Source organism: Numida meleagris, chromosome 20 (genome assembly GCF_002078875.1).
Source record: "Numida meleagris isolate 19003 breed g44 Domestic line chromosome 20, NumMel1.0, whole genome shotgun sequence".
Classification (NCBI taxonomy): Eukaryota; Metazoa; Chordata; class Aves; order Galliformes; family Numididae; genus Numida; species Numida meleagris.
In genome coordinates, this window is record NC_034428.1 from 5,369,770 (window position 1) to 5,382,303 (window position 12,534).

Genomic DNA, 12,534 nt, shown 5'->3' on the forward strand with positions numbered 1-12,534 from the left:
TGGTGGCAATGAGAATGGTGGCAATGAGGCTGGTGGCAATGAGAATGGTGGCAATGAGACTGGTGGTAGTGAGACTGGTGGCAATGAGGCTGGTGGCAGTGAGAATGGTGGCTATGAGAATGGTGGCAATGAGACTGGCAGCAGCCTCTGGAGCTGGAAACTCCAACTGAATTCAGCAGCACTTGGGAGATTCAGAAGTGAATCGTTGCTGTGAGTATGGGATGGTCTTTGTAAGCTGCTTTTACAAAGGCTGGGCCATAAGGTGATCATCTCCTGGCTCTCAGGATCCTTCTCTCATCCCATTCCAATCTAAGATATGCTATTAAATAGATGCATTCTGTAAATTAAAAAAAAATGACATCTCGTTTCACTCATCTAAGCCCTTAGAGTAGCCCTTCTCAGCTCACTCAAAGCCATGACTGCTGTGCTCAAAACGCAGCACCACAATTACAGGTGGGTGCAATCTGCATGTGACCTTCTCACCTAACGAAAAGGTGACGAAACCACAGAGCTTTGGGAAGCTGTCTCAATCTCCCATTCTTTATCACTACCTATATTTGCCTGCTCTGTGGAGAAGGCTGCCTTAATTCCATGTGCTAATATAGAACCAGGGAAAGCTTCAGCTAGGAAGGACAGGCTGTTCTGCTCTTCTGGCCATTGGGTTCTTCCCCAGGAATCATGCACATGCTGGCACATCACTGGGACAGAACATAATACCCGGTTTTTGGAAAGGAATTGAAAGCCTTAAGACTGTCCATTCAGCAGCTTTTCTTCTGTTCAAGCAGAAACTCCTAACGGGAATAAGATTCCCTAACAAGCACAACAAATCTGTTTCTATATATATCCATATATAAATATATAATGTGATATCCTAGTCATTTTCAGTAAAATGATCTGACTGGCACTGGCTTTTCACTCTTGTTTCTTCCATCGTAAGGATTTTTGGAGTACATCCATCTTTCACAGACTTCAAGACACGAGGACATTTGCAGCGTGGCTCCTGATGTTAAACTTGATCTGTAGACATTGAAGCAAACTGTCGAGCACCTTCTAATATCAATGTAGGAAACTCCAGGGCATTGGACCATTAAAGGAATTATTTAGAGATCTAAATATATGCCTCAGGTTTTTTTAAGCCTTACTTTTCTGGTAGCTTGAGGCTGACCTTAATGAAATTCCATCTCTCTTCAGAGGCAATGCCTTTCTCACTGTTTATTAATATGTCTAATAAATCAGTGACCGTGTTTAAGTAGAGTAAAAGAGAACTACAGCTGGAGGCAAAATGCGGTACAGGAAATTAAACTCCACATTTCAACATTTCAAGTGTATGTAAACTGCATTCAGTGATACAGGGGAACAGCTGAATTCCGCCCAAAAGAGCAAATACCAATTCTGCTCTTCCTAAAATATTTGAATAGCACATTATAGTGCTCTTGCATCTACTGTCCTGAGCACGTGCAGTAAGCACACTTATGTTTACTGCTTCTTTCATGTATGTATTCCTATACATACCCAGCAGTGTATGTATTCCTATATATCTATCAGCGTATGCATGAGTGGGCATTTTCGTTTTCTCCTACTATTGTGCATTGCCAACTGCTAGGAAACTATGTGCCTTAATATTTGTTTTATATGAAGTTCACAAAATCCAACAGAATTGAGGCCTCCTTCTCCCATTTTTTAAACTCAGCATCCAAAACAAAGCAATATATCTCAGCTGTAGAGGGCCAACAGGGTAGGACCATAGTATTGAAGTAATGATGACTTCCAGAAGTTGTCCCATGCAACATTTAGTTTGCACAGATGTTAAGAAGTCGTAAGTGTCATAAAGAAGCAAATGCACACGGAGTGCTTAAAATGTCAGGCTGACCTGGGTAAGTGATACGTGTTGCTGCTTGTCTCCAAACAAAGGAGTACAAAACAAAGGCACCACTCAAAGTGCAATACGTCAGCAGTCAAAATATGTAGGAAAAACTCATGTCAGATGCGAGGGCAGGTAATTGGATTGCAGTCAATGGTTGAGCCAATGCACCATTGGAAGCTTTGTGGTCCAGCAGTTCCTATGATGAATGCAGCTGAATCGCAGCTACAAATACCAGCGTTAATGGAAGTTGGTACCTGGTTTTTGTTTCTGTTTTTCTTGAGGCAGAAGGATCACTGTAGTTATAACTTGGAGCGCTGCAGAGCTACCATAGGTCTATTTTCATTAATTTACAAGGGAGTTAATTATTAATCGTTTGTATGTGGTTTTGTACAGACTGCTTTCAAACTGCATTCATTTTCTAAGAGTTTCATCTTTCCAGGGGAAGTATTTCAGCCTGTGACTGCAGGACAAATAGAGCTGTGCACAGGCCTTTACAAATGCAAAGTGTTCATTAGGACCTAGCTGCAGCTCAAGGAATTGCTAGAATTGATTGTCAAGGATGAAGTCCTGGGCTTCAGCAGAGTTACAAGCCTCCAGTGGCATGGCATCTCAAAGTCATACTCTTCTAAAACCTCTGAGGGAATTTCATTGAAATAAACTTCATCTGGAACCCCCCTGCATCACTGTGGTCTATGAAGAGCTGTATCTGTTTCTTGTTCTAGAGTTCCAGCGGTTTCACACTTCCCATGTCAGGCGATCTATTCCCCTGGTTCCAGAGCCATGTTTTTAACTCATTTCTGCAGTGTTAAGCGCATGTATAAAATCTAACACCTCTCCCTTGAGTGGGACTTCAAAGCGTTCCTATTCTAAAAGCAAACAGTGCATTACATCTGCATTACAGCTGCATTGCCAGCGTAGTGTGTTGGCTTCTTCAGATGACATAGAGAAAGACAGAGCGTGTGACACTGTCCTTGAGACAGCTGGAGTTCCTGCAGATAATGCAGTGACCCTGACCAAAATAACATAAGCTATGTATTTATAACGTGCTCACACTTGTTATTTCATTTACAGATTTGTTTGGCGACTCTTTGAACACGCTGTGGAAGCAGGGAGATATATATAACTGCCATCAAAGGTTTTCTTGCTGCAGCCAAGCACTACATATCAGGCTTCTTGGTGATGCCCTGTGCAAGAAGCCTTGCTGATTTTTTAAAGAATAAGTCGAATGGGTTCTACAGAACTAAATGAATATGTTTAGACTACAGAAAATAATGTAATTGGAAGGTCAAAATGAGTGAAAGTAGATGACTGAGGTCAAATGGCACTGGAAGTGGTGTGGGGGTGTTCAGAGGCTGCACAACAACCTGGGATTACTTTCAGCCTAAGCAAGGAACAAAATGGGATCTGTTGCTGGGCATGGATGCAGTGGGGCAGGTGGAGCCCAGGACATCAGTTCACTGCAGACTGGATTCTCATTTCTTACGGACAACCTGATGTTGTATAATGTAAAGAAAGTCCCGTATTGCAATGGAAGAAAGCAGATGAGATGGTTTTGATTACGTGTTGTCCGAAGCCACTGCGTGCGTGGCCTTCATGTTATGATGTGCTCAGGTGTGCAGTGGGAAGTCTGCTCTAACACTGGCTGCATCTGCTTTGGAAGGAGGCACTCCTTGTGTCAGTAGCATACAGCTGCTCAGAGCAGGCTCCTGGTTCCTGATGCTGTGTTTTGCTTATTGACATTGATTATTTTCAAAGACCAAGAACTGTGGAAAAACATGAGGCTCGGCCAGCACTTTGGGGCAGTGGAGAATGGAGCCAGTAGAAAACTCCCTTCCTATCTCCTTGTTTGGGAACATGACCTAGATTTCAGTACCCATGGCTACACGGAGAGAGAAGGGCTTTTTTATCCTTTTATTGTCTAATCCGACCCAAAACTCTCGCAGTACACTGGTTCTCCTAGCAAGAAATACCCTCTAAGTGACTTGGTATGTTGCAGGTAGTTTTCTATTTAATTCTGTCTACTGTGATGTTAGCTGAAAGCATCCAGGAGCAGGAATAGAGCTCAGAGCCTGCAGGCTGCATTCAGGTCCGGGCAGAGCTGCTGGTAACGGTGACAGCCGGGCTCTGCTTCCTCCGGGATCCTGGCACAATGCTACCACAGGGAGTTCTTCCCAGAAGCAAGGGCTGCATGAAGTGGAACTGCTTAGAGCAATAGTTCCCTCATCCCCTTCTTCTTCTCTCTCTACTATATTCTTTTTGTACCTTCCTTCTGGAAATTTAGATTTGGCACTTCAGCCCATCAAGGCCACTGCAGCGCAGAGATAATTCATGAGCTGGCAGATGAGGATGCTGGGGAATTTCTATTGCAGCTGGTCCGGGATAGATAAAGTAATTGTAAAGAATTCACCTGTGCAGTCTTTCTTTAGGCATGCTGGGAGCACGGCTCAGCTGCTATGAAGACAGCAGTTCTCCTAAGATCGTACCACTCGTTAGCTGGTTTGTTCTACAGCTTGGGTAGAAAGTTGCCTTTTCTTGTACTTGCTGTAAGGGGAATGGAATTTTAGGTGGCATATTCACTTGGACCTGGCTTTTCTGTCAAAACATGCAACGATCTTGTCCTTTTAGCCAGGAACTTCCTCTTCAGACAAATTTTCAGTAGCTTATACCCATTTTCTTGCTGTTTCTATGCAATAGCAGTAACTGCTATTGCATAGAATAAATTACTATTTATAAATAGTATATAAATTACTCGCTCTGATTTATTGAGAACTTTTTTGTTTTTCTAAAATCTGCCGAAAAAGACACAGTTCTAGTTGTCCAAGCCTAGAGCTTTTCGCTTCTCCTTTATTTCCCATGGATTGGAACAGGGAAGGATAACCATCCGCGTCCTCTTTGGTTTGTCCCTCCTATTTCCCCCTTGAGTTTCTATTCTGAGGACAGTAAGGACGCGGTGCTGCCAACCCTAACTTCTCACAGAATAAAGCTTTGTACAAGGAGCTCTATCACGAGCTGCAGAGTGCAGGAGCATGTTCTTCCTCTTCCATCTGTGCAGGCACAGGCACGCTCCAGGACTCCAGCATGCCGGCCTGTCTGCAAGACATGAGATAAATAGGAATACTGCAGGTTCCCCGTTTCCAGAAGCCTGGGAGGGCGTCTGAAAGCGGGAGGATCCTCCACCTTCCAGGCCAGGAGGTTTCAGAGGGCTGCAGAGCATGTTGCTGCACCATCTGCCGTGCTCCGGGCTCGGAGGAAGAACGTCGCTTGTGTTCAGGTGGCAGCCTGCCTAGAGGAAGCCGCTCAGCCTTGGGCAGGCTGACTGTTGTCCCATTCTGCTGGCAGCTTTTGTTACGTGGGGGGGGGAGAGGAGCATGAAAAAGGAGGCTAGCAACAGAACTGCGTGCAGATAAGGCAGATAGAGGATGGCTTTTAGGAATCAAAATTCAGTACGCTCAGCGTCATTACGGGGCCGTGTACGTCAGGGTGATAAATGAGTCCCTAGCTGACTTGGCTGAAGCTCGCAGTCAGATCAGCGTAAAGCTGGGCTGCATCCAGGTAAGCACTCAGGTTTGCACCACTGGCGCTAGAAGCCCGGGGTTTGTAATAAAACCTAATGCACCGTAGCCATTCAACTGCAAGAAAAAGGGAAATCGTAAAAGCAGAGGCACACATCCCTTCTGCAAAGTGGCACAGCGTTGGCGTGCTGGAGCGGTGCGATGGAAACCCGCCCTGCACTGAGCACACAGCAATGCAGTCAACACCCAGGTCCTGTTTGGTGATCGTTAGCAGACAAAGAGCAGTGTGCATCAAGGAAACCAGCAGCAGTTCTCACGTCACTAATACACATTTCTCGTATTTCCTCTTTACATTCATATCCTCAATAGCAGACAAAAGCTGTCTTGCTAACAGCGATAACAGACTTGATTCACTTCACTGTTTGTTCCATTCTAGCCCTATTTCTATACTCTCCCTATTTTCCCTCTTGTAAATGAAGAGGAAATTGGGGATATGCAATGAGCTACGCTTTTACTCCCTACTACCACATGATATTCTCACCATTTTTTAAATGTGGACATTTTTGCTTTCACTATGAAGAACGTGGCTCTAGGCATTCTTCAGTAGTGCAACGAAGCATAATATCTGTTAGTCTGCATATCTTCTAAAGAGCTGGAGAGGAAAGGTTGAGAGAGGTCAGAGTCAAACGAGCATCCATTAAACCTAAGTTGTGGTTTTGACCAGAAGAAAAAGAAACACAACTGTAGTTTTGTGCACGGAAAAAATAAGTGCAGAAGGGAATTCACTATCCCTGTTATCCTTTTTTGGAGTCCGAATGTGTGTTCAGAAACATTAGTAGGGAAATGTCCCTGGGCTTCCGGGTGTAGATGCATCCTGAGTTCAGCAGTCACACTTTGAATTCTCAGCATCACAGCCCCAGGTCGCATCACCTGGAAGAGTAAAAGTGAAACAGTGTCATGGGGGGAGGGCTGTGGAATGGCTTTTGGATAGTGTCAAATTTTGTTCTTTTTTTTTTTTTTTTCTTTCCCTGAATTTCATGCAAATTCATAAGCCTAGAAATAACCCTTAAAACATTTTCTTCAGGCATTCAGTCTCTGTCCAGTGCAACGGAAGGTTTCACCAATATTCCTCTGATTTGTTTCCCTCTCCTCTTCTTTGCAGGTCTCCATGAAATCCAGTGTTCCCTGCCTGTAGAAAATAGAAGAATCTTTCTGAATGAATTATCTGAGGTCAGCTTTAGTGAATGCAAATTTAGTTTGTCATTGACGGACCTTTTTATCATCATCTTCTCTGGAGTCGCAGTCTCCATTGCTGCAATTCTATCAAGCTTCTTCCTAGCAACTCTAGTACACTGCTTCCAAAGATGTGCTCCCAGTAAAGATGACGATGATGATGAAGACGACAGTGAGGACTGAACTTAGCCTATATACTTAAATTTCCTTACTGGTAGATCAGCAGCCAAAGTCTGGGAAGAAAACTAGACCACAAGTTTTAGACATGAATAGATTAAGTCAATGTATAAGGTTCCGTACTAACTTCATGAAGGCCACAGGTAGGAATTGCAGTTTGCAGCTGGGGGGGGTTAGTTTTACTTGCATATATAGCCTGATGCAATGAGACCGGATTAATTTTTGTCGTCATTAGTCAAACACTGCATTTAAATTTGAAGGCTGGAGGGAAAAGGGAGAAAGGAGGAAAAAATAAAAACGTTCCAGTGTTTTAAAAGACTGTCAGCTTCCACACTGCCCTTCTGGTCAGATGCAGACCCTGTCAGCGCTGAGTGGCTTGTTTTAAATGTGCACTTGGAAAAGGGCCGGCTAGGGGGAGGCATTTCAGCTGGAAACCTGGACGCAATGTAAGAGTGTCTTTCCTGCATCGAATTAGTGGGAGATTCTAGTCAACTCACACAACTTTCTGAGTAACAAAACGCAGTTGAAAGGATTCCTAGAACTGTGGAAAGCCTAGGGAGGTTGGCATTTTCTCTTTACGAATCTTCTCTCTAAATATTCATCCTTCTTTTAGGGAGTGACAGCAGTTGCAGACATTCAGCCAAAATTTCCTTTTCTATAGGCAAAATGTGCTTCTAGATCCGAGTCATCCACTGCAGCTGCCTGACACCTCTTTGGCTATGGCAAAAATACGAACTATAGCATTCTTTTGCATTTTTAGATGCAATGAAGCAAAGGAACTCCCTTCTATGTAACGCTGGGCACAAGTAATTGTTGCAGTATTCAGTCTGGTTAGTTATTTTAAAACACTAAGGGCTATATTCTGCTTCTGATTATGCTGGGGTAAACCAGATGAAGTGAACACCACGATCCTAACTGGCAACTGCATAAACAAGAGTGGAACCTGGCCCGGGATATTTCTGGCTGTATTATAGATTTGTCAGGACTTGAGCTCTGCTATATAACGGGAGATATTTTTGTTAAAATGAAAAAAAAAAAAAAAAAAAAGACATTTATTACAAGAGATTTATGGAATAGTGCCGGACAGCTTTTTAGGATAAGTATATTTTTAAAATATTTGTAATGGAAATATTTTTTTAAAGCTCTGTGTATTTAAAATATTATCTAGAATGGCTGGGAGGGCTTAAAGTAAGAAATAACACAGTAATAAACCATCTGAGGACCGTATGCTATTATAAAAGAATTAGAGCTGATAAACGTAGCATCTATTTAACTACTGCAAACGCTGTAATATTTCTTAAAAAAAAAAAAACCACTCTGGTTATAACATCGCCTTGCTCAGTGAATGTGAGTGGTCTCTTATGGGCAGTTGGTTCCCAATCTCTTGTATCAGTTGTGCTAATTGCTCAGGAGCACGTTACGCCGTGCGCTGAGGAGCAGCGTGGTCCAATGGACAGGGTGCAAGGTGAGGACTTAGGACACGTGGCTGTCATTGGTGATCCTAGAAGACTTGCAGCAAATCACTCTTTCTGTCTGTGCCTCCGTTTTCCCACCCATGAAGCGAAGATCGTAGTAACTTCCTCATGTTTAAGTGCTTTGAGATAGGGGCATTGTGTTGGGGCTATGTACATCAGGCTCAAGCTATGGGATAGATCCAATGTGATCCTGTATCAGGATGGCTCCGCTGGCATCAGTGGAGTTGCTCCATTGGCTCACGGTGTTTGCAGTGGGGTTTGCACCATGCTGAGGTTAAAACCAGGACAGGGGTGTCTACTTCTGTTAGCTCTACAAGCTTATTCAATGTGACTTAATGCTACCATCGTTAAGATTATTATTTCTAAAAACACATTGAAACAGAACTAAGTGGGACAGTGAGAGGATGCTCTGTATCAATACTGTCTTCTGTTATTCTTTCAAGACAAATGAAATGACATGATTTTCACTGTGTAGTGCCATGTTTAAAAATAACACAAATATATTTATAATTTCAACATGGGCTTTCATGTTTATTTGTATGTGGGTATGATAAAAACAAAGACAGCGTCCGATTCTCTTATTAAAGGGAGAGATTTTGCAGTATGGTTGGAAGTACACAACTTGTTGCCTGGTACAGTTCATGCAGCACGCTCCCTGTGCAACAAATATGGATATGTTATCAACAGTTTTATATTTAGAGCTGTGCAAATTGTTCAGTGGTGGAAGAAGAAACTGGGTCACACCTTTTTGTCTGCAAGTCTTATTACGGACTCAAAGCTTGCATCCAGTTAACAAAGTGATCTGTCCTACCAAGCTTTCCAGTGAGACACCAGTGAAGGTTTCAGCAAATTTGTACCTTTCCTTTGGTCGCAAATACATGGTTTTGCTTCATCATCCTGTAAGGTTGACTAATTTTGCAGAGGTCACATCTCAAACTCAACTATTTTGACTGGGTTCTGCTCTTACTTGCAGGTTCATCCTACCGCGATGCCTCAAAATGAAGACCTAGATTTGTTCTTAGTTTGTAGCCTTGTGTTCAACCCAACATAAAGCTCTGAAAGCCCCGATTTTATTTGGAACTTAGCACCCCTCAGAGCAGCAAAGGAACAGACCAAGCTGACACCCACATAACCCAGTGCAAGCTGAAGAGCAAGGCTTAGTAAAGCTTTATTTATGAAGCTGCCATTCGGGACACTCCATCACATCAAAGTGATTTTGCAAAGTATGTTTGTTTGTTTTTTTTTCCAGATAAGAAACTTTAATAATATTTTACACTACTGAGTAATGTCTAATTCATTAGTATTGATCTCCTCCAGTTAGGAATATTTATCCATTGTGGGCATCAACGGTTACAGAGTATTTATATTGATTTTCCATATTTCTAATTGCTAGTAAGTGGGACAGAACTTAAATTTCATTCTTGCTGGGGTCTTTGTTACTGTATGTAATCTTCAGCACGAAACATGCCCCTGTTGGTTTGTTGCCAGAACTAGTCATCACCAGGATGATTCCCTGCAAATAGAACTGATGAGAAATTGTCCTGAGGGTTGCATTGTTAGTGCAGATTTTCCTCCACGGAGCAGTAGCATGGAGGTTATCCCATCTCCAGCTTCGTGGACATGGGAAGTCTCCCTGTGAAGGGATCCTTCTACAGATGGGATCCAGCCAGCTTGCACTCAGACTGCAGTAACTCCCATTGGTGAAGCTGCCACGTGTAAGAGGTGAATGTAGCTCCCTGTGCAGTACACTGCTAGCTCGAGAAACACTGCCCATGCATTGCTGTAAACATGCAGTAGCAAGTTTGTCCTCCTTCACAATTTTCTTCTGAAATGGCTTAATTTTGGTGATGGTATCTGCCCCTGTCAGAAGCAAGCAGACATTTTACCTGCTTCAAGGGGAAAGGAAGATATACTATGCATGACCCAAATAAAACGTTGCAGGCTTGGAGAGCCAGGAAGCAGCTGTCACATTGCCTGCAGATATGTCTCCTTGATGAAATGCTGGAGTTTGGGATGCGTGAGAATCCAAAAATGTGCAAGAAAGCAAATCTGCATAATGTAATTGAGATACAGACTGACTTCTTAGAAGTGTGCACGTTGATTTAAGAAAACGTCTAATCCGCAGAACATGAAAATAAAGATCACCTGAAGCGACTGTCCAAACCTAGCATTTCATCCTCAGTCAGCCAGTGTCTTTTTGAGACAGCTTCATTCCTGCTGTGATTCTCACTCAGGGGAGAACATTAGTGGGTCAGGTTTTGGAGCGGCGTAAAAACGCGTTGGGAAAGTACCTTGAAGGGATGGTTCTGGAAGCTCTTAAAGAGGAGCATGCCGCTTGTCTCCCTCAAGTGCACAGTGCAGGGTGAGCCACTGTACACTGACAGCTGAAATTTAGCCCAGCTTACTTAGAGACAGCCTAAAATGGTCTTGTCTTTCGGCTGTGGGAATGAGTGTGTGCGATCACCTATAAATGTGGACGGGGTTGCACACAGTTGTGCAGTAGGGAGGGAGCGCGTGTATAACACTACTAGAGCTTGCTGTAACTATCACCCCTGTAGACAGCCTCAGTGGAACAGCTGAAGCCTGACAGGGATGCTGAGCCTGAGACAGTCCTTCATCCCTAGCAGAGGTCCCTCTGTGCTGGCTTTCAAACGCATGGGAGCAACTCTGTGCAGGACCTTTTCCTGATTCAGCATGTGCAGCCTACACACTACGTGAGTAAATGAGCTTAGTTTCCAAGGGGCTAGCTGGCACACTCCTAACTTAAGCCCATCTCCTCCAGAATAAAGGGTTTGGGATAGTTTCTGGATCATTCCTCTCAAAGGTACCATGGAATAATGTCATTTGTGCTGTAACCTGTTTTTACTGACCTCTAGCTGCAGCTGAGTTGCTTTACTGTGGAGGTAAGTCACTGTGATTCATTGTGGTGAAGGTGTCCTTGAAATTCCTTGTTGTAGAGTAAGATCTGCCATGGATTCGAAGCACCAAGCAGCCTCCAATACGTGTAAGCCGCCAGAAACATTTATTTCACATCCCAGCTGTTCACACTGGAGCAGTATAACCTTGTCATAGAATAGTAGAAAATAGCTGCAGAAGAACCTCAAGTGTATCATCCAGTGATAAATGGAACTTTGTAATAAAAAAATACTCCAATTCTAATCAGATTCCAACTCTCATCTTGCAATCTTCTTCCCCCATTGTGTCTTGTTTCCTGTATCCATCTCTTGTCTGCATCTTAAACAAGATAAATTCAGCCCGATACTATCTCTGCACAGTACAGCAATGCAAATAACCAGCAACCATCAGCAGCAGACTAGGAAAAACAGTTTTGTTCATACTGACCAATCATCCATCTGCGACTGCAAATAATTAGCACGAAAAACCTATTGGATCTTAAACTGACAGGGAGAGCAACAGATGTTTTGTTGCAAAGCAGAGTGCCTGAATTATGAGGTGTCTCTCCAGTTCCCATCAGCACTTACAGCCCACCAAGAGCTCCATGAAGCCATGTGGAATTGTGTAACGTTAGGTTAGCAGACATAATGTGCTTTTTTGGGGGTTGTCAAAAAACATACGAGTAAACACTTCAGGCTTTTACTGTTGGTTTTGTGGGAAGTGAAAAGTTTAGAGGGAGGTGAGCAGCAAATGAGGAGTGAAGAAGACAGCTTGGGCTAGAGTTGTTCAGCAGAGCTAAGTTTGCTTTGCAGCAGCATTGTTTTGATGGCAGAGCTGCTTCTTCTCCAAGTAGTAAGTTCTAAAGGTTAGCCCCTTCACCCCAGGTGTGAAATGGCATAGCCTCCTGGAGCGTAACTCAAACAGGAATGGCTGCTGATAGAGTTTTTAAAGCTTATTGCTCACAGCACCAGTTGCCCATCTGAAAGCTTTAGTTTGAATCTGAAATGCAGTGTGTCACTCAATAGGCTGTACAAAAGTCTGAAAGTCAGGAGCACCCATATAGACAATGGAGACGGTGAGATGTGCTTCAGTTGTTTCACCAATCTGAGGTCATTCTTCCTAGCTGATGTCACTGGAATGTAAGTGGTTGGACTTTGACTCTCCCTTTCTTTTCCTTTTGCCACCACCAGCTAAGGAAAGCACAGGATAGAGGCATTGTACAGCACCTTGCAGACTCCCCTTAGCTACAGCAGTGAGCAAAAATAGGATTGAGTTGAGCAGTAAAGCCAGCTTTGTGACCTTTGCTTAAAATCTGAATGTGATACAGTCTGGCTATCTGACATTGCAAGGCATGGCTTGGTGGTGTTGTGTAGGGCTT

General features: G+C 43.4%; 1 protein-coding gene and 1 long non-coding RNA gene across 6 annotated transcripts in view; one reads left to right on the forward strand and one right to left on the reverse strand.

Moving 5' to 3' along the window:
* LRRC38 (leucine rich repeat containing 38) overlaps positions 1-11,425 on the forward strand; it is a 59,669-nt gene extending 48,244 nt beyond the window's left edge. Inside the window, exons 2-5 of one of the 5 annotated variants that reach the window (XR_002444488.1) lie at positions 6,539-6,606; positions 9,235-9,484; positions 10,820-10,975; positions 11,219-11,425. Coding sequence is in view for 2 of the 5 variants with exons in the window: in XM_021417679.1 (XP_021273354.1) it covers positions 6,539-6,792 (254 nt within the window). In the remaining 3 variants the exon portion in view is untranslated. Of the gene's footprint in view, positions 1-6,538; positions 8,778-9,234; positions 9,488-10,819; positions 10,976-11,218 lie in introns of those variants that run through there. The other 4 variants (XM_021417680.1, XR_002444490.1, XR_002444489.1 and 1 more) reach the window with 4 other exon arrangements.
* On the reverse strand, positions 4,681-5,818 carry LOC110408688. The gene is made up of 2 exons (XR_002444492.1): positions 5,042-5,818; positions 4,681-4,954 (listed from the first exon to the last, which is right to left on the reverse strand). It is a non-coding gene; the product is annotated as an uncharacterized LOC110408688 (long non-coding RNA).